Below are 22,473 nucleotides of genomic sequence, written 5' to 3' on the forward strand. Positions count from 1 at the left end.
GGGGACTGCGGAGTCAGCTCACATTGTACCGCACCGGAATCGTCATGCATTGCGAGATCACATTATTATTGCGCGAAGGTCCGATACAACTTCAGCGCTTCAGGTCCGATACAAGATCACCGTGAGCATCATCCGGCAGACCTGGAAAATTACCTGCGACCGCATGGACACTCGAATGGGCGTCGCCCAGACTTGGCACGCCTTTCGTTGTCTCCTGGACCCGGATAGTAGCCAAAATTTTTCAGCGCAACATACCTTCGAGCTCTCCTCAACTCATGTGATGGAAATGACAATGAGCTAATCCAAGACCTGCCGAATCGGTGTACAGTTAAACCTCTCCATAAACCCGTACAAAAATTGAACTAGCTAAATGGCTCCATTTAACAACTCTCCCGTGATAGCTTGCTGCGAGATTATAACAGTTGTGGCTCAAGTGACTGCTCGTCTGAACCCTGAAAGTCTGAATAATAAGGCGTGTCTTATGCGCAGTACCTTCCAGTGGAGCCGGTACCTGTACCAAAGCCCAAAAAGAAGATGGCACTCGGCCGAATAGCCTTAAAACAGGTGAGTTAAAATCGCATCTTCCATGCGCGCTAGGTTGTTTGTAATCGAATTAGACGAAACTGGTAAAATTACGAACGACAAGACATCACTGATGGCTACCGATGTGATGCCACCAGCATTTTTTTTCGGTTGTGTGAAATATTTCTGTTGATTAAGTTGATCCTTTTTTATTTTCCAGATTTACAACCTGACAACTATGAGGGATAATTTTTCCTACTCTAGAATTGTGTCAGGCCTCCCGCTGCCATTCGAACGCATCAGGCAGGTAAGATAGCGGCAGTCCTGTATAGTATAGAAATGCGTGCGTAACCAGTAATGCTGGTCTAACCTGTCACCACGGTCACTAGTTCCGTGAGGAGTCTCTCTTCAACTTGCATGGAACTTGAAGCAAAGAAATGAAGACCAAATACAGCATGCATACCTTCTGCACAAAAAAGTGTTACTGGTTACACCATTTAGGAGCAGACGCGCCTGTACGTCGAACGTCTATAAAGAGAAATACGTTTGTTGCCTTAGGGTGCCCTAGCTATTTGACAGCATGGCATGAAGGAGGGCTGTTGCTGTATTTCAATGTTCATCAACCAAAATATGTATTATTTACTTGAACTACGCATACGTGATGGACGTTCACGTCAGTACCGCCATGTTAGCTTCGAACTGGATTCTGGAACAGAAAGTGATGCCGTCATTTTCGCCTCTTGCGTGATAACGGTAGCGGGGCGGTCGTTCCCTTTCTGAATGCCATCAGACCCCTTGGTGAAATTGCTGACGTTGTGTTAGTTAATATTTCTTATCAAAAGAAATAAAACTGCTACGTAGCCAGAGATTATTAGAGATTGCGGTTGTTCGTTGGTTTCAATGGTATTCGCTAGCAAATACTATAGTAATGGCGTCATTTCGCGGCTTACATTAAATAAAACCTCGATAAAGATGTGAATATGCTCGCACTACTCTAAAGTTAGAGACGAAGCCTTAAGCAAAGGAATCTTAACATGGGGTGGGTGCTGATGAACGCATCTCCCATTTATCTCACCTGTCTTAATCTGTCCATCACTTGATTAAGTCTTGTGACTGGGGGCTCTTGCTGACTTTATTGCCAGGATTTAGAAAAACTCCCCGATGAGCCCCTTCCCCTTCGCGCACACGCTCACGCACGAACGCACACAAACACACACACACACACACACGCACGCACGCACACGCACACGCGCACGCGCACGGACGCACGCACACGCACACGCACACGCACACTCACACACACACGGACGCACATATAATGTCAATGCCCAAAAGTTTCATGTCTGTACCACTGATAGCCTGACTATTTTTTTACAAATTGTGCTTTACGCCCACTATTTTTGTTTGCAGTCAAAAGCATTGGTGATCTATGATACGTGGATTCCGTTCCTGCCGCGAAACCCTGGAAAGCTCCAAGTGCCGGGACTTCGAGATCGAGGATACGTCTACGTAGATGACGTACGTGCACGATGTTCGCTTACCGTTATTTTGGGACCTGCATCAAATATGTTCGGCAGGGAACACCAGACATCCTCAAAGAAAACAGTTAATTCTAGGTGCAACCCGCAGTGGTGGCTCAGTGGCTAAGGCGTTGTGCTGCTGAGCACGAGGACGCGGTTTCGATTCCCGGCCGCGGCGGCCGGTTTTCTGATGGAGGCAAAAAGCAAAAACGCCCGTGTGTACGAGATTTCGGCGCATGTTAAAGATCCCCACGTGGTCAAAATTAATCCGGAGCCCTACACTACGGCGCGCCTCATCGCCTACGTTGCGTCGGCGCGTTAAACCCTAAAATCAATAAATTAATTCTAGGCGCAAGCAAATTAATGACTCATAGCCATTGTTTCGCGCCCATCACAACAGCAGCCCAGTGTCTCTCACTTCTACCGTCACAAAGGCGCAACGTAGCGAGGACGACGCGTGATCCTCGTATTAATGTGTGTTGAAAGATTCATCGTGAAAATGCGTTGGAATTAAGCACATCGTTTCGAGGTGACCTCCAAAGGAAGCGGGAGAAGGCACGAAGCGATCCCATTAACAGGCAGAAAATACACCTCTTATAATACCTAACGGCAGGTGCCGTATTGGCGCAATTGTAGGTTGACCAATTTCTTCACATTTGAAACTCTGAAGGCGGGGGGTCGACTTCCAATTGAAACTGAAACTTGTACCGCCGGCGATAGCAAGCCAAACGAGGAGCCGGGGACGCAATGGCGTAGTTGCGACCGTGAGTTTGCTTTCCGACTCTATCTATTGCGTATAGTAGTTATACTCCGAACGCTCGTTCGCAATACTGATTTCCTGCTCTTGCTGGGCCCACGGCTATGCAAGTGGCCTCCTCCTTTTGCCATTTCTGGGCGCTCTCACGAGCCGCGTCTTGTCGCCGGTGGTGGTAATGGGGATGCTGGTGATCCCCGGTGGTTTGACGGGACAACTTCAGCCGTTTGACATGGACATACACATTTAAGTCTTTCAAGGACCTTTTGCAACACGAATACAATGAGTGGCTGTCGGCGGAGAATCGAGAACTCACTCCCGCCAGGCTCACTGTGAAGCGGCCCTCTCTGGCTACTCTGTACGGGTGGGTGCTTTCCGCATGGTCGGCCATTGCGCGCGATGTCGTGATGCGGTCTTTTGAAAAGTGCCGGCTCACACTGGACGACGACGGTCTGTCGGACCGCAGCAGCTGTGACGGCAGCAGCAGCAGCAGTAGTGAAGAAAATGGCATCAGCGGGGATGAGCTGTAGGTCACGTTACAAATATATTTTGGTTGCGGACTGCACTCAGGTTTTCTCTTTTTAGAGCGCGGCTCTTAAGCGCCCGCTGCTGTGGTTTGGCGTCGCCGTCGGCCTCGTAGTGACCGAGAAAACGAAGAGGACACCGTAGACAGACGAGATAGAGCGAGCATGAAAGCGGAGGATGGAAGTATGGTGAAAGTGTGAGGGGGAGGGCGGTATGCATGCTGAGGCTGCGCGGGACATTATCGGCGCTCGCGCCGCGCTGCGAGACAATAGAGAGTTTTAGCATAGCGTGCTCCGTCCGCTAACGCTACGGCGGCGGGTAGCGGGGTGCGACCGGGGAGAGCAAATTCGTCACGGTGGGGTGGATTAGTTCCGCGCGGCCTGCCTTCGCCATGCCCGCTCCTTCCCTCCGCTGACGGGCAACCTCCTCGCACTCCCCGCGCGCGCATGCGCAGTCCGCTCCCGCTACCCGCTAACCTTTGCGTAGCGTACGGGAGCCGCTATGCTAAAACTCTCTAATAGAGAGTTTTAGCATAGCGGCTCCCGTACGCTACGCTAAGGTTAGCGGGTAGCGGGACCGGACTGCGCATGCGCGCACGCGGGGAGTGCGAGGAGGTTGCCCCTCAGCGGAGGGAAAGAGCGGGCATGGTGAAGGCAGGCCGCGCGGAACTAATCCACCCCACCGTGACGAATTTGCTCTCCCCAGTCGCGCCCCGCTACCCGCCGCCGTAGCGTTAGCGGACGGAGCACGCTATGCTAAAACTCTCTAATGCCTGAGTAGCGCGCGCCGTCGTGCGTTCGACGATGACGCGATCGCTTCCTGGGACGAAGAAAATGCTGCGTCGGCCGTTTCAGCTAAGCGAGCCACCCGAGCAGAGGCAAAGTGCGGCCGACACCAGAATCCAGAGGTGCGCGCCGCTGAAGCAGCAGTTATGCCCCTCGCAGAGACCGCAATAGGGCGGCGTGAGTGGCTATCAACTTGCGTACGGGTCTGTCAGCAATGCCCATCGAAACCTTTGGTACGTCTGAGAAGATGGCGATCTCTGTGTGCCGCAAAGTTGGGTAACGGCTTGATGGTAGTGGCTGTCTACCTCTCGCCTACCCTTTTGTCACGCTTATTGCCACTCATCCTCCACCGTCAAAGTTACGAACGTATACCACCATCCTTAAAAACCAGCACCTCCTCTTAAATCCCTCCTCACTCGCTCTCGCAATTCCCATCAGGACTCCCTCATCATAGGCGACTTCAACTGTCATCAAACTATGTGGGGCTACTCATCCATACTTCCCCGGGTAGAAAGCTCGTTGACGCATTTCTCCAAGGCCGCTACTCTCTCCTCAACCACACTTCCTCTCCTACGCGTATAGGCAACTCCGACGAACGTGATACGAACCTTGACCGTGCATTTTGTAAGGGCACTCGCACACCCGTATGGTGGACACTTCCATGAAAACCTAGGCCATGAAAACCGCAATCATTTCAATCACCTTCTCCTAAGTCAGCCCCGCGATCACATGCCCGCATTTCGCTCAGTGTCTGGACAAAGTTTCGCGAAGAAGACACTCCCACCCTGGACTCCAAAAATCCTGACGCTTGGCTGTCCTTCCTTCGTGAAATTTATAAAAAAACACACCTGACTAATTGCCCCCACAGTCGTAGCCCCTTACGTACTAACATTTATTTCATATATGGGACGCTCACCGATCTCTTATGCGGTGCTGGCGCCGAAACGAGTCGAACCGCAGCTCTCCGGCACCGCATATACCCACTCACTCAGGAGGCAGAGGAATATGCTAATCGATTGGCCAGCATGAACTGGTGGACACTCTGCGATTCACTAAACGCCCATATGAGCACAAAGTGTGCTTGATCCCTCCTTAAAACTTTCATTCAGCCAACACAACGCATGAATCCGATTACATAGGTTATAGTTACCGCTCAGGAATCCTCCATCAATCTCGCAAACTATATCCGCAGCTTACTCTGCCACACTACAAGCAAGTTTTACGAGCAGTCACTCCCACCGTCCCCCAAATGGACACCGCCTTCACTCCTCCAGAGCGCCAACGAGCATTAGATTCTCTGCACCGCGCAACACTTCCAGCAGCCAGGATAAGGTCACGTACAAGATCCTGAGAAACCTAAACTCACTCTCAACTATTCCTTTTCACTCCTTTCAAACATGTGTGGCACACTGGCTGGATCGCCTCCTCGTGAAAACATTCTGACATCGTTCACATTCCGAAACCCGGAAAACCGTTACCCAAAAACAATCTTATGCCCGTTTCTTTCACATCGCGCGTAGGCAAACTCCTAGAACGCATGGTTCTTACCCGCCTCGATTGGCGCATGGAACACCACTGCCCCCTTCCTTACACCCACACCAGTTTCCGCCACGACATTTCGACACAGGACACACCGCTCCGCATTCCTCACCATATTTACAAATTCCCGAGCTCCTCCCTAATTCGCGGCCTCCTCACCCACGACTTCGCAAAGCATTTGATACATTTTTACACGCAGCCATCCTGGCTAACTTTTCCCGAACAGACTACGGGAGTCGAATGTACTACTATATCAAATTCTTTCTCTCCGACCGCAGCATCCGGGTCGGGTGCATCCCGGGATCGTAGGCGACATCTATTTATCTAACCTCTGGCTCAATTCTATCTCCAACTCTTTTCAACCTGGCACAGCCCAACTTCCTCCAGGCTCTACCCCCCCCCCCCCACCCCCCTTCCCCACCATTCTTACTCCATCTATGTCGATGATATTCAACTCTGGTTCTCTGATGGTAGCCCACTCGAACTCGAAGAAACTTTTAGACGAGCATGTGTCGTCATAAGCAATCATGTTCGTACCATAGGTCTCTCCATCTCGCCCTTCCAAAATCTCCCCCGCCAAATCGTCCGTCATGATCATTACAAACAGGAAACGCAGAGACCCTGATCATGACCTCATCAACATCTTCATTGTTAATACCCCAATTCCTGAAACAGGCTCACCAAAACTTCTGTCTTACTTATCACTACTTCGGTATACACTTCAAACTATACTCACAAACCGAGCAGATGACTCACCTCTTGCACCGCTTCACAAATCGTCAGTCTGGGTTGCCCGAACAACAACTCCTTCGTGTTATAGATTGGATTGGATTGGAAAAACATTTATTGTGCCTGCAGTTGAAGTTCAAGTTAAGACTTATGACTTGGCCAGGGTCGTCCTCGCTGTCGTCAGCAGGGTTAGAGGACCCCCGCCCGTTACCAGGCTGTGAAGACTCCTGCCTGGCCCACGCCACGATGACCCGCTGGACGGCCTCGAGTTGGAGGTCTTGGTTGTCAGCTACCGCTTCGCCTCTTCAAAGGCGGGCGGAAGTCTTCCTGATGTAGAATCTTCCGGGAAGTTGACAGTCCCAGACGAAGTGCTCAAGAGTCGCAGGGGCGTTGCGACACACCCTGCACGTACCGTCGGGGTGTGCCTCCGGGAAAATCTTGTGCATGGAAGCCGGGCTCATGACAGTAGCGGTCCCAGAAATTGGTTTTAGGGGGGGCGAATTTTTTTTTTTTTGGGGGGGGGGGGGGCGATTTTTTTTTTTTTTTTTGTGGGGCGAGTAAGAACCGCTCCTCTCCTTGCGCCAGTTCTGCGGAGGAGGTGATAACCATGCCGGCGTGTGCGTGTATGTGGTGTAACCCGCTTGCGCACAAATCACTTAGCGACACAGTGGTTTTTGACTCCCCGTAGGCGGTGCTACGGCTGACTCGAACCCGCATTTCTGACGGTCGCAACACGTTTGCGACCTCACACAAGTGGGATTTAACCTCGCGCAAGTGGAATGCTTCGAAAAAAAAACAAAAAATAAGAAGCTGAGGACCTTTTTTTTGGGGGGGGGGGGGGGCGATCGCCCCCTTCGCCCCCCCCCCCCCCCCCTTAGGACCGCCACTGGCTCATGACCGTTCTTGTTTGGAGCTGCCTATACATGACTGCCTGCTCCCTGCTCTGACGTTTACAGGGTGCCGGGAGCGCGCGTCTGGCGAGCCGATAGGCCTTGGTGATCTCTTTAAAGTTGGTCATTCGGTCTCTTGTGTCATCACAAGTCATCACCGCTCGACCCGGCGCGGTCCGTTAGTTCACGCGCGCGGGCGTGTGCGATTTCGTTACGGTTTGCGTTGGTGTCCGACACTTCCCCTGCGCGTGCCGGAAACCAATTGACTCTTGCCCTTTCCAGGTGTCTCGGTGTCTCGTTTAAAATCTTCGGCGCAGCAGCAGAAACCCTGCCTCGGGCAAAGTTCCTGATTGCCTGCCGCGAGTCGCTGAGTACAGTACTGCAGCCCGGGTCTTTGATGGCCAGTGCGATGGCCACCTCTTCGGCCTCTTCGGGTGTACTGCTTGTCGTACTGGCCGCCGCTCTGATGCTCCCCCGGCATCGATGACAACCACGACGAAACCACTTGTGCTCGCATATTCGGCAGCATCCACTTAACGGGCGCCCGCGTCGCCGGTGTGCAGGTCCGCCAGCGCCTTGGCCCTCGCCTTGCGTCTGCCTATATTGTATTTGGGGTGCACGTTGAGCGGGATCGTGTCCACGCGAATTTCGCTCCTGATCTCGTCCGGGACGGGCGTCTTGGCTCCTTGTTGTTAGTGATATCGGATTCCCAGCTTCTCCAGGATTTTCCTACCGGGCTTGGTCATAGAGAGCCTCTCCAGCCGGGCAATCCTCTGGGCCTTGGCGATTTTGTCGAGGGTGTTGTGGATGCCCAGAGTGTACGGCCTCTCCGTGCTGGTGGATTCGGGAACTCCGATGGCCGTCTTGTATGCCCTTCCGATGACTGCTTCGAGCTTGTTCTTTTGGTCCCCCTTCCATCTGTGGAAGGCGGCCACGTACGTGACGTTGCTCAGGACGAAAGAGTGCACGAGCCTCGTGAGGTTATATTCGCGAAGTCCCCTCCGTCTGTTCGACACTCTTCTCATTAGTCTGATGGCGCTGGCCGCCTTGCCGACGACCCGTGTCACTGTTTTCCCGTAGCCTCCGTGCTAGTTAATAAGCATCCCCAGAATACGGATGTCTGCGACTCTGGGTATGACGGTACCGTCTTTGGTTTAGACGGAGATTTCCTCGCCGTCGCTTTTCTTTTCGGTGCGGGAACCTTCCTTGGGCCTGTACAGCAGCAGCTTCTCGGTGAGCATCTGAAGCCGTTCTCTTTGGCTTCCGTTGCGAGATTCCCCACAACGATTTCTGCCGTTCGGCCCGTGAGCAAGCTCCTTATGTACTCGTGGGTCCGCTTGCCCATGATCGCCGAGTGGTTGACCTTGTCGAAGGCCAGGCCCATGATGGTCCTTGAGTCTCGGGTGTCCCTGTCGACAATGAGGTGTTTCAGTTGTATCATGGCGTCCGACCATACTCTCGTGTACAGGTCCTTGTCTTCGAGATATTCTTTCACCCGCACTAGTAGGACGCGCTCCATTACCTTGCCCACGCAGGATGTAGGTCCAGGCCCATGATGGTCCTTGAGTCTCGGGTGTCCCTGTCGACAATGAGGTGTTTCAGTTGTATCATGGCGTCCGACCATACTCTCGTGTACAGGTCCTTGTCTTCGAGATATTCTTTCACCCGCACTAGTAGGACGCGCTCCATTACCTTGCCCACGCAGGATGTGAGCGATATTGGACGGAGGTTGTCCGTGTTCGGCGGCTTGCCAGGCTTGGGTATCAGGATCATCTTAGAATGTTTCCACTCCTTCGGTATGACTCCCGACCTCCAGCACTCGTTGAAATATTTCGTGAGGGCACAATCGAACGGTCATCGAAATTCTTGAGTGCTCTGTTCGGCACTCGGTCGGGGCCCGGGGCCGATCTGCTGTTAAGCTCTTGCAGAGCCATCCGCACTTCCTCGACGTCGATGTCTCTGTCCAACCTGTCGTTTGGGCTTCCAGAGTAATCTCTGTGGGTGACTTTCTGCGTGGAGGGGATGTATTTTTCCAGAAGTTTCTTCTTCACCGCATCCTCGACTCTTTCCTTGATTTCCGCGTGTAGGATCGTTGCAAGCCTATCCCTCTGATGAGACTTGGTCTTCGTCTCATCCAGTAGGTGCCAGAACAGGTTCCAGGTCCTGCCATTGTGGAGTTGGCCGTCAGCAGCGTTGCAGAGCTCGTTCCATTTCTGGTTGTTTAGCGCGCGGCAGTGCTCCTCAACCTTGCGATTCAGAGCGGCGATCTTCTTCCGAAGCCCTCTGTTGAGTCTTTGCTTCTTCCATGGCTCTTGTAGAAATCGCTTTGCCTCGATTAGGTGGGCTAGCCTGCTGTCCATGCTGTCGACTTGAACATCCGTTTCGATTTCTCTCGTGGCCGTCTTAACGTCCCCGGTAACGTTTTTCATCCAGGTGTCTATGTCTTGGATGTGTTCGTCTTCGTCTGCGGCCTCGTTTCTTTGCCTTTTGAAGGCTTCCTAGTCGACCCATGTGTGCTTTCGTGCCTGAGGTGCATGCACTGGCCCCACTCAGTCGCACTGTGGTTTCTACAATCATGTGATCACTCCCAAGGTCTAGTCCCGTGTTCTTCCACTCTACGTCCTCCGCCACGATGTTCTTGACGAAGGTGAGGTCGGGGGTGGTGTCTCAGGACAGGCAGGATCCGTGACGAGGACGTACCCATTATCGAGCGCATCTTGCACCAGGTTTCTGCCTTTGGCGTTGCTCTTGACGTAACCCCAGGACTGATCCATGGCGTTGAAATCGCCACAGGCCAGTAGCTTGGAGCAGCCTGCCTTGTGCACTCGCCTTGTGTAGGATCCCCCTGAAGCGCTGCTTGCGTTTACTTGGGTTGCTGCTAACGTTGAGGATATAAATGCTTTACTTTCTTTTCTTGCCTACCACAACTTCCGCAAAGACGTGATCAATTGTAACGTTTGTGAGATTAAGTTCCAGCATTGTGTGCTCTTTCCTGGCCATCACGCTTAGTCCCCGGCTGTTGTCGTCGGATGACCACAGCACTCTGTAGCCAGGTAGGGGGCGACGCACTGCTAAAATTTCTTGGAGTAGGATTATGTCTGGTTTCCGGTCGCTGCTCTCGATGTGTCGCAGTAGAACTGCCCACTTCCCGTCCAGGCTGCGGCAATTCCTCTGCAAAACGACTATTGTTGTTTCTGGGGCCATGATTGGTCTGCCCCGGCAGTGCCGCCCTGCGCCGCCGTGCGTGGGTCCTGTTTTTGGGATAAGGCCGCATAGCTTAGAGTGTGTTGGATGGCTCCCTCGTTCTTCAAGAACCGTTTGTGCCTATCCTGATTTTTTCGGCGATGGCCGACTTGAGCGAGTCGATTATTTTTTCCATCCACGATTCTAACATTCGCTCCATCCTCTTTTTCAGCTTGCTCAACCTGTCTTCTATGCGAGCTTCGTTGCTGCTAATTTCTTTGGTGCCACGTTTTTCCGTGATACTCTTCTTTAGTGCCGGTTCTTTGAGTTCCTGCGCATCGTCGGCAGTTTCCATTGACTGCCCCTTAGACAGAGACTCAGACATGTTGGTCGAAGGGCCCGGGGCGGTGTCGTTGCCCCTAGCCTCCGCCCGACATTGTAGGCTCTTCAATTCATCTATCATTCTTCTCAGTTCCTCGTCTTCCTCGCGAAGGGCCTCTATCATTTCGCGCTTCTTGCTTTGCGTTTGCTGTTTCTTGGTTGCATTGTCACTGGCCTTTCTGGCGCCCTTGGCCGCGTCCGCCCAGCTTACGCGTTCCTTCCACGATCTTCCTTTCCGGGTAGTGCAGGGACTCCGACTCTGACAGCGCAAGATGCGGCCGTTGGCTGGCGATCGGATAGAAGTCGAGCGGTTCCTCGAATGGGATCTTGATTTGCATGCGGAGCCCAGTACTGGGATGTCGCGTTCCGATGGCAGCTGGCTCTCTTCTCCCGAAGCGTAACGCCGCTCCCATTGTCTTTTCCTGGCAACATATGGCGTCTAGTGCGTGCCTTGCACGTCTTCTCACCCGTAACGTGGCCGCCGCCGCATAGCTTACATCTTGGTGAGCATGGATGCTGTTCCTCCGGGTTGAGTTTGCCACATCCCCGGAATCTTCTTTCGTTCGGGGTGGAACACACGTCTTTTCGACGACCAACGCGTCCGCACTGGTGACAGACATCAACCTGCTTGCGATAGAGAGAGCATCTTAGCAATGCCGAGGCGTACCCCACGTAATTCGGAACCTTCGTGCCCTCGAAAACGACGATGACCGTTGTCGTTTCGCCTAGAGCACTGCACGGGCCCGGGCCGGCCCGAAAGCCCGGGCCCGACCCGGCCCGCGGACCGGGCCGGGCCACTCGAAGTCGATTATCGGCGGGCCCGGGCTGGGCTCGGGCTCGATGCCATGGGCCCGGGCTGGGCTCGGGCTTGAATTCATAGGCCCGGCCGTCAATAGTTCCGACGTGAAGTGGAGAAAAGAGCATAAAAATGAATATTCCGAGTTCACATTTACGCGCTTCTTGATGTTAGTTGTACACATTGTTCTACACCTAGCAAAAACGTGTTTTGCTAGGTCTGATTTTTACTATACTGTAATTGTAATGACATTTCATGTACTGCATCAAGATTTTATATTTTCGTGTGCAACATATCAAAGATATCGTTACAAGGAATGCCCCAGCGGGGAAGGAATTAATTAAGACACCCTGGAGCTGTGCACCTATGTCTATGTACGTGTGTTTTAGATGTCGAACCAATCTAAATGCGGCTGCCGTGGCTGGAAATCAAACTCGCGCCACCGCTTAACAACAACCGCTGCCGGGAAAATATTTCGACGCACGCACATACTCGTGGATTCAAATGGGGAGCCAGAAATTTCAGCAATACCAACTCGTGACCGAGACAACAACGTGAAATTGCCAAGAGTCTGGTCATCAAAGGTGATGGTGTCTCTCGTGTACGAATACGAGCTATTATTACGCCGATGTGGCGTGAACTGCAGACGGTGTATGCTAAACTATGTGCACTTTTAAACCCTTATTTTTTGCGTTTCAATTCATGACGTACTTGTACAGACTAGATGTTCCGTCTGCTTTCCCGCTACGAAGACACTGGACCAAATATAATAAACAAATTTTCTTCGGCGTCTAAGGCCGGGCCTGGTCACACACACGCGGGCCCTCCCTGGGCTCAAAAATAAATGACCGGGCCCGGGCTGGGCCTGGGCTTGAGACGACGGGCCCGGGCCGGGACCGGGCTAGGCTCACTTATGAATGCCCAGGCCCGGGCCGGGCCCGGGCTCGGTGTTACGGGCCCGGGTCGGGCTCGGGCTTCACAAAGCGGGCTCGGGCCTTAAAATCATGCCCGTGCAGTGTTCTAGACTTTCGCCGATTCTTTTGGCTCCTAGGGCTAGCGGTTACGCTTGTTGACCACGTGCTCGTCAATGTTGTCGGAGGTCTCACTGATCGGGATTCCCCTGATGACTCCCTTGACCTTATCGTGCGGCGCAGTTCTGTAGTCCCACACTGCATGCTTCTTTTCCCGTATGGCCATTTCTGTGATCTGGCTGTACCGGGTGGCTCGTTCCTCCTCGGAGGTGCAGATCACAACGATTTTTTGCTGATCATTTACACGAAGGATGTCCTCGTACTCAGCTTCTTTGGTGTTACCGGCCGCTGCATGTACGGCCGCAGTCTATTTATGCCTAGCTTCGTAGGCGTGCGCACAGGGGGGGCAGGGGGGGCGGCCGCCCCCCCTAATCATCTGAAGGGGGGCGCCAAATTGGTCCATATTTTGCCAATGTAACACATTACAGTAAAAATTTCTGCTCAGAAATATTTTGTATGTGTTGCGATTCCATCGCATTGAAATAAAAATTTTATAACCATCCCTCTTAGCACTGCGTTCGGAGTCCGGACCGCTAGGCCTTCAGTGGGAAGAGGTCAGGAGTTGCTGTAAGAGAAGGGAGGGGGGGGGGGGCGCAGCGGTAAGACTTTGCCCCCCCTAATCGAGAACTCTGCGCACGCCTATGCCTAGCTTGGCCACGTTGATACCTCCTCGAGGTCTCAAGATGATCTTGATGGTATCTCTTGGCAGCGCTGGCATTCTCGCAGCCTTGTTTGTCGGAGATATTGTTTTCCGGCGCTAGCCACTTGCCTGCTTAGCTGCGGCTGCGTCTTCGCTCGTCCGCGACGGGGTTTCTCGTTGGCGACTTCGAGCGAGTCGGACGCTCGCCATTTTCCATCCTGCTTTTTGCATTTCTTCGGGTGAATATGTCTTCGCCCTCCACTTGCACACTCATTTTCCCAAAATCACTGATGGACGGAGTGGACGGCTCCATCTCCGCGTCTAAACACACCATCTTGCGGGGTCGAGGCGGCCTCAGCTGATGTGGCGCTGGGCCTAACCTCGGCGACCACGCCTAGGCTTAGTGGCCTCACGCCGATGAAAATTCGAATAGTCCGATAAATCGACTTGCCTTTGATGATGTTCGCATCAGTCGATGCCGTGTGCCTTCACGAACACATTGGTGAGCACGAATCAAGGCTTAGGACTAATGGGCACTGCTAATTTGTAGCCGATGTGAAGCGCGCCCGCTCTCGCTAGTCTTCTTCCTTCGTGTTATAGAATTTTTACCATGTGCCGAATACTGCGTACTAAGAGACTACTATTGATGCAATAAAGTCTTCACAAGTTTTCTTGCTAGTAAATTGTTTACAACTCCACTGGTCGTCCACGTTTGCAGGAGAGAATGGCGTTGATATTTTTTTTTTGCAATACATGCAGGTTTATCAAGGCATTCTTTCACGCATGGACAATGTTTACGACATCATGATACCAGCGACCAAAGGTCAGAGGCTCACGGTGTTGGTTGAGAGCCAGGGGAGAGTTGCATACGGAAACCTCAACGATCCTAAGGTGAGTTTTCACATGCAGAGAACGTACCAGAAACCAAAACGTATAAACCACCCGAGTACTGCAGTGATTCGGCCCAGTGCACGGTGGTATTCCATTTCATACGTAAAGAGTAAAAATAGAGGGCGGTCTTCGGTCACTGGGGAAGTAAAGCGCTTCCGATTAGCGGGTCCACCCCGAATAACTGTGAAGAGCACCTACCGCCTCTTTTGTGAGCAGAACAAAAAAAGGCATTTAAACTTCGCCCCGGAGTTATAAATGCCTTTTTTTGTTCTGCTCACTCCACTCCACTCTATGTGCCACAGTGTAGCATGACTTTTGTCTATAGTAACCACTCATTCATTTAAACTTCGCCCCGGAGTTATAAATGCATGAGTGGTTACTATAGACGAAAGTCATGCTACACTGTGGCACGTAGAGTGGAGTGTGTGTGCGTGTGTGTCCGTGCGTGTGCGTGTGTGCATGCGTGCGTGTACAAAAGGGACAGAAAGTGAAGGAACCGAGGAGGGCTATAGAACATGTCCCGGATTCTTCCCGCTGTAGATAGAGAACAGCAGCAAACCTGGCGTGTTACTGTGGCCTTTAACGACCGAGATGGAGGAAGTCCATTGTCAGGGGATTTCTTTTACAAAGGTGCTTTTGGGGAACTCTCAAACAGAGCTGAGTGTATTGTGTAACTACAGACAGAGCGTTTGATCGTGCGTTCAATGCTGCCCCTTGGGGCAGACAAGCGTCATGGTTATCACGTGCTTCGGCCTGGTTGTACTGGCGGCGCTCGTATACTGCTGTTGTCACTGTCATCCTCATCATCACCACCAGCAGCAGCAGCAGCAGCATCCTTTCTACGCCCACTGCAGGGCAAAGTCCTCTCCCATTAATATCCAATTATCCCAATCCTGTGCTAACTGCGGCAAATTTATTCCCGCTAACTTCTTGATCTCATCTGCCCATCTAACTTTCTGCCGCCCCCTACCACGCTAGCCTTCTCTAGGGATCCCCACTGTTACCCTTAATGACCATAGGCTATCTTGCCTTCGCATCACATGCCCTGCCCACGTCCATTGCTTCTTCTTCATTTCTACATTAATGCCCTTAACACGTTTTTCTTACATGACCCACTCAGCTCTATTCCTGTGCCTTAATGTTACACCTATCATCTTCGGTTCCATTGCTCGCTGACTCGTCCTCAATTTAAATTCAACCCTTTAAGTGAGCCCCCAAGTTTCTGCCCCGTAGGTGAGTACCGGTAAGATACACTTTCCTCTTCAGGGACAATCGTAGGCTGCCATTCATTATCTGAGAATATCTGCCGTATGCACTCCACCCCATTCTTACCCTCCTAATTATCTCTGCCTCATGGTTGGGATCCGGGGTCACTACCTGGCCTAGGTAGATATATCCGCTTATCACATCCACTGTATTTTATTTAATTCACCCCCCCCCCCCCCCCAACTCCCCTTGCTCGGACGCACGGACTCTAGTCTGGAACGGTGCGTTGTACTAGATCGACTGCAACTTGGCCAGTAGATCATTCTGAAGTGCAGATCACTTTATGGGCTCGTCTTGTCGTCTTAGCTCGCTAACGGTCGATGCAACTGCCGGAATCAGGCGGCGCAGCGAGATAACGGACCCAAGTAGAGCCTTCTGTACCGGCGTCAGGGAGTCACGCTGAGGCTTCGAAAAACCATGTGGCCGTGTGGTTTAACAATAGTCATAACCATTCAAACCTCGTTTGTCATACATCTCCCCGTTATTCAGCGCAAAGAAAACTGCAGGTACATTTCCGGCAAAATATGTGTACCGTAATTACCCGATTCTAACGCGCCCCCGATTCTAACGCGCACCCGATTTTCCCGGCAAAAAAAACGAAAGAACTTGCATCTCCGATTGTAACGCGCACGGAACTTTGTGATCAAGAAAAAACGAATGCGAGAGAAACGGGAGATTTGTTTCTCGAAGTAATCTCACTCATCTCACTCCTCGTCGCTCTCCGCTGACCACAACATCTCGCCCTTGGTGCCGTCAAGCGCGTTCGCGATGCCACACTTCATAACGGACGTTCAACCATGGTCGACGGGATCGTGGCCCACGCCTCGCACGCCCATCCTGCGAGCTTCTCCAGAGGCGCACGCTTCAGCCGACCGCTCGTTTTGAACGCGTGAGAGCCGCTGCTGCCATTGCTGTTATCAAGCGCGCAAGTGGAACGATTTGACGGTTTGTGTGAACGCCGATATAAAAGCCTAGGCGCCTATGCTTCCTGCGTCCGAAAAATCGTTGCTAAGAGCTTTGGCGCCATCTTGAGATGGCGATGGCGATAGGCGGGACGAAATTATCGTTGTTTCGGCAGTTTCGGTTTCGTATCCGATTCTAACACGCATGCAAATTTTTGACCTATTTTTCCGGAAAAAAAGTGCGCGTTAGAATCGGGTAATTACGGTATTTAACCGGCAGCCCCCGCGTTCATTTAGTTAGGAACGCTCGTTGGGTTGGTTTTTACGATAGTAAGCGAAAAAAGCGGCTGGGCAGCAAAGAAGCGGCGCGTTCGAAATGCCGCAGAAGGGCTCCATCCCCGCAAGAAAAAAAAATTGCGCGTTCGAAATGACGCAGAAACATTCTAGCCGTGCAAGGAAAAACTTACGCATTCGAAATTACGCAAAACAGCTCCAGCATACGAAATTAAAGCAAGCGCAAAAAGAACAGAACCCCCACTGGCGCAGTTTCAGGCAGGGGACGCGCGAGCATTGCGAAGGCGGGAAATTTGAAATGCAGCAGTGAGCGCATAACGGTGCTGCAGCCCATTATGGCGAATCACTGCTCCGCACTTCCGACAGCTTTCACATTCAGTGGAACAGCTTTAATTTTTGTCTTATTGCAGTTTCAACAATTAAACATGAAACAAATAATCTCGGAAATAATTGTGAGGCACTCTAGAAATGTCTCCAGCCTATGGTTAGCCGAGGGCGTATGACCGAGTCAGTTCTGTCTCCAGCCCTTTTCGATCTGGCACAGCCCAGCTTCCTCCATTCCTTGGCTCTATAACGGCACATGTGGAAACCACATTCGACTAGTTTTGATCACAATGTGTTTTATCTACGCGCTTACCTCGATAGGCATATCACACTATACTCTTTGACTCTCCCTTCGACCGGAAAACGACGCTTCGTGCCGTATTGACGAACCTAGCGATGGCGCTGTTTCAGGGCATCATCTCAAACGTCACCCTATCGGGCGTCACGTTGCTTCACTGGAACATGACGGCCATTGACGAAGGAGAGCGGCTCGGCGAATCACAGAGCCTGTTCAGCCACCTGTCCACAGCAAGAACAAGCGACCAATCTTCTTCTGCGGCATCCATTCTGGGATTGACAGTCTACATGGCCACATTCTCAGTTCAGCATTCCCCTATACTGGACACCTTTCTGAGGTTGGATCACTGGAAAAAGGTGGGCATGTAGCGATAACACTAGAGCCAGACATATAAAGCACACGTCGCGCTAAGCGACTCGTATGAAATTCTAGATATACACTCTGGACTCGACCCTAATCGATGTCCAAAGCCTTTTAGAAATGCCTCTTCTTGCTTTCAACGCTTCTTTTTTTTTCTTTTCGTGCAGGGTGTCGTTGTGTTGAACGGTTTCAACCTGGGTCGCTACTGGACGCCGATGGGCCCCCAGAAAACCCTTTACGTCCCTGCGGGACTACTCTTGCCCACAAATGTTCTCGGAGTCATCGAGCTCGAGGAGGCGCCCTGCTCGTGGAAGTCCGACAAATGCTTCGTAGAGTTCGTCGACACGCCCGATATCAACAGCCCCGTTCCCGTTTATGAATAAATGAGTGTAAACATCGTAACGATTCAGTAAAACAACGTACAAATAAACGTGGCTATATCTTTACGGTATATTTATAACATGCATTCGTTATACAACTGCGCAGTTTAGACGTAGCATATTTTAGTCCTGGGATATACTAGTTATTATAGCAAAAAAATTATGGTTGATCTCTCTTTTATAGGAATCGGTAAAACACGAAAGTGTGAGGTGCCTCATAGGAGCAGTTGAATGTTAAAGGGACCTCCTTCATGTGCGAAGGGTTCGCAAGCCTGACCCCGCCAGACGAAGTGGCGCCGACACGCAAAAAACAGAAAGATAACTGGTTTATTTTGGGACAACAAAACCACCACTACTACTACTAGGTGGTTCGGGTGAAAAGGAAAAGAAGTGCACTGGGGATATTATTGAGCCCAACGGGGGCTCACCTGCATACAACCCAGTGCGGGGGGGAGGGGGAGGAGGTGGGATGAAAGATTAGAGAGGAGAAAGGGGGTGATAAAAGAGATAGGTAAACTAGAGAAAAAATTGGCCGCGTATCTGCTCCTTTCGTTGCAAATGACGTCAAAAGACGATAGTCTTTATCGGCTTTTGCGAAGTAAATGCCTCCCTTCGCTTTACCGCTCACCTCTCATGTTGTTCCTCTTGCGTCGCGCTCCTCCCAAGGTAAAGACGCCAAATGTTTGCTTAAATCATTTTAAATTTTGCGCGTTCCACTGCTCCAAACCGGGTGTCTCGATGCGAACGCTGCCGTACGGCGAAGACGCGCGTTAATCGAGGCACCCTACTTCAACGTTTATAGAACCGCGTTTCCCTACTCCACGTGCGTTGCAAGCAGAACGTGGAAACTATCTAGTGGAACCTTGCGTAACTGTTGCCAGTTGATTTCTAAAATGGCGCCAGAAGCTATAGTGGCGCGGGCGACAGCAGGCGACGACGGAGTGAATTCTTTTTCTGCAGTTGATGAAGTATTTAATTTCGCAAAAGTAAAGCATATTTGAATTTTTATAAAGGAACACTGCAAATATCACTTCTGTATTGATTTGTTGTCTCATATTTGCGTAATGTCTTGTTCTTCTTCAACAATGTTGACAAGTATGAACATTACACCGGACCAAGACGGGTAGGTTTAGTTGTGACTATATAAGACTATTGCGCAGGCATTCTTTTGCTTTGGCCGGGTGGCTGAATCGAGTCACAGACAGACAGACGGACAGACATACAGACATACAGACAGACCAAAATTTCTGGGTTTAAGTAGCCCAAGAAAGACTATCGTCTTTAAAAGAAAAGCGTGGAGCCTCTACGTAAAGCTAAGTGAGACAACAAAAGGAAAAATGACACGCACAGAAACAACAGCTTGAAACACAACGGTCATGCGAACAACGCCACAGCGGTGGGTGTCTCAATTCACGCGCGTCTCCCGTACACGAAGGCGCTGGCATCGAGACGCCAACTGTCGGCGCTACCCGCCGCGGTGGCTCAGTGGCTGAGGCGTTGCGCTGCTGAGCACGAGGTCGCGGGTTCGATTCCCGGCCGCGGCGGCCGCTTTTCTGATGGAGGCGAAAAGCAAAAACGCCCGTGTGTACGAGATTTCGGCGCACGATAAAGATCCCCAGGTGGTCAAAATTAAACCGGAGCCCTCTACTACGGCGCGCCTCATCGCCTGCGTTGCGTCGGCGCGTTAAACCCTACAATCAATCAATCAATCAACTGTCGGCGCTGATTAGCGTCATGATGCACTACTTCGCTTCGCGTCTCCTAGTCGGCAGCACCATCTGAATGAGACATAGGGAAGGACATAAGGCGCGTTTGTAGAGCTGCTCCCGTCTTTACTCACAGCGCAGTCGGTAAAGCGCCAGGTACAGTCTTTGTAAAAATTTTGTGGGCCACGGCGAAGTGGCCGGAGCAGGCGCGCGGCCGAGCAGGGGCGCTGCGCTTGCCGCTGTCGGCTGGTTGCGCGGCTAAAGAGAGCGAGGGGAACTTTTGCTCTTGCTTTTGTAGTGTGTCCGGTGCGACAAGTGCTGCGCAAAGTGCCTGCGCGGAAGCAGTGGCGTTGCTGGGTAAACTTGCACCCGCGGGGCCCAGAAAATTTGTCACCCCCTCACATATACAAAACAATTATAACTAATAAAACTAGTGTTATTGTTATTATTAATAACATTAATGTCTTCCAATGTTACCGTATTAATGCTGGTTCGCACTTGCGACTGGAGATACCAAAAGCGATTTCTGTCCCTCTTGTCGCTCGGCATCGCTGTCGTCTCGCGACAAGAGCGATTGGTCTCGACAAATTTTCTATGTTTCATTTAGAATAGATACCAATGTAAAAAAAAAACTTTTCACGGATACTGAATGCGTGGGTTTCAAAACGTCAATGCAAGCGTGCATAATATGCCGCATGCGATGTGAAATGAAGCCATGCGATAATTGATGTGTAGTTATTTATAAAGAACTGGCAATATATCAGAAAAGTAAGCAGTAAGATAAGAAGCCGTGTGTGTGGCAAACTAAACCGTAACAGCTACACGAGCTTGGTTTAAAGAACCTCACACGCCGAATTGGGTGCAGATCTCGAATAAATAACACCGACCTTTTCAGTGAATTAGGCATCGATAAATATCCTAACAGGAAGGAGCATCGTGGCGTGTCGCTCGTGAGCACGAAAACACACTTAGCAGCGAAGAAAGAAGTGGCCAAGAGCTACTTGCGGCAGTACAGGGTGTAATGCGCCAAACCAAATTATACGGTAGGGGAAACGTGAAGGCTCATACGCGGCAGCGTGAGAGTACCACATCTTACAGTCGATACCAAGCGAATGGATGCTTGCAAGAGCACTGGAGGTGTGAGAGAGTCCCTAGACACACGAAAATTGATCTGAATGAAGCGACTTGTCTTTCATGTGTTGTCATTAAACAGCCATATCATTGCTGGCCACCCTCCTCCAGGCCCGCGTGACGTCTGCACGATTTAGTCGGCACAGCTGGCTGCAAAGCGTTTTGAACGCCTCTGGCAACCACCTTAGTGTCGTTTACTGGCGAGGCCTGATACCTGTGACACACGGCAACACTAGATCTCCTTTAAACTAAACCCTTTTCCCATGTCAAACGACCCCCGATCTCCGTTATGTAGTTCCCGTAACTGGCACACCATTAAAGTGACGCTAGCAGTTCCGTGGAAAAAGCATGCACAATAACAAAAATAAAGTGCGGCTAATAGATCTTTATTTTTGAGAGGAACCATGCGTTTTATTGTTGTTTAGAAAATCTCCTCCCCCCCTCTACCCCCCCCCCTTCCGTGCTGCTCTCGTCCGCCGCCCCAACAGTGGTTCTGGGCGGGATGAAGGGGCTTTGTTAGCCCCCTGCCGTCCCATTGAAAAATTACGCCCATCTTCCCGCGAGGGAACCCTGATGTGATGCGACGAATCAGGGGGGAGCGTTTGGACTGACGCTGGTATTGGATTGCGTCAGTCCACTCGCTGAAGGGACTGTCGCTTCCATCACGTCTTCACAGGAAGATCTTGCACGGAGGTATCGTCAAGCAAAGTCAAGTCAAGTGCGAGAGCGAGCGCTGGACTGATCCGGCGCCGAGCGCTCCCCAGCTTATATTCCCGCTTTTGAAATGAGAGGAGCCGGGGAAGGGGGGGGGAGTCGCGCGCATGCGCACACATGCGCGCACCCAGAGCAGCGAAGCGCACACGCGCAGCTGTTGTTATCATAATGAGACGGAATGAGAGTGCGCACACATGCGCGCACCCAGAGCAGCGAAGCGCACACACACAACTGTTATGATAATGAGACGGAGTGAGAGTGTTGCGCACAGCTGTCGGAGAGAATAACGGAGGAGAGTTGCGCATGTGCAGTGAGCGTGCGGACAACGCCGCAGGAGGGACATGCCTCAGAGCAAGAGATGCGTCGCATCTAAAACAAGCTCGCTCGCTGCAACCCTCCGAGCGTCGCAGTCACACCGACGGCACCCCATCTCCAGGAATCGTTCCTTGTTCGCCTCCGCGTTCTCCCCCGGCGAGACCTGTGCCCTATGTCGAGAGGTAAAACTTCGCCTTGTAAATATTTTCAGTTTAATAAACACTTTCTCTCTCTCACCCTGCAGCCAATTAACTCCTCAAATCGCGCCAATCCTCGACTACCGCCACATTCCTGGATGTCAAAATTCTACTCGCTTTCTTCCATCTTGCCAGGAACCAAATTTGAACAGATCGTGGGGACGTACTACATTGAACCGGCCAAAGCTGTGGCCTCGTTACAGTCGTCTTCCAGTTTTCGACGTCCGCATTACACATTGTAGGAGCACAAGTGGCACCCCCCCCCCCCCCCGCCACACACACACACACACCATTTACCGAGGGGCTGGTACCCGGAGCCTAGAGTTCCTGTATATGCTCCCTACGGGAGCAGAGTTGCGCATAGGTCCGCCATCTTGACCGCCGAGCATCCAAAGCAGCG

At 51.6% G+C, this 22,473-nt stretch overlaps 1 protein-coding gene across 1 annotated transcript in view; it reads left to right on the forward strand.

Moving 5' to 3' along the window:
• LOC144169688 (beta-galactosidase-like) overlaps positions 1-18,076 on the forward strand; it is a 39,861-nt gene extending 21,785 nt beyond the window's left edge. Inside the window, exons 10-15 of the mRNA XM_077698976.1 lie at positions 490-564; positions 743-829; positions 1,933-2,040; positions 14,055-14,186; positions 17,384-17,626; positions 17,798-18,076. Coding sequence (XP_077555102.1) covers positions 490-564; positions 743-829; positions 1,933-2,040; positions 14,055-14,186; positions 17,384-17,626; positions 17,798-18,013 — 861 coding nt within the window. The 3' untranslated portion in view covers positions 18,014-18,076. The remainder of the gene's footprint in view (positions 1-489; positions 565-742; positions 830-1,932; positions 2,041-14,054; positions 14,187-17,383; positions 17,627-17,797) is intronic.
• The last annotated feature ends 4,397 nt before the right edge of the window (positions 18,077-22,473 follow it).

The sequence above is a fragment of the Haemaphysalis longicornis genome, unplaced genomic scaffold (genome assembly GCF_048455015.1).
Source record: "Haemaphysalis longicornis isolate Haplotype H1 unplaced genomic scaffold, Haemaphysalis longicornis Haplotype H1 scaffold_2, whole genome shotgun sequence".
Classification (NCBI taxonomy): domain Eukaryota; kingdom Metazoa; phylum Arthropoda; class Arachnida; order Ixodida; family Ixodidae; genus Haemaphysalis; species Haemaphysalis longicornis.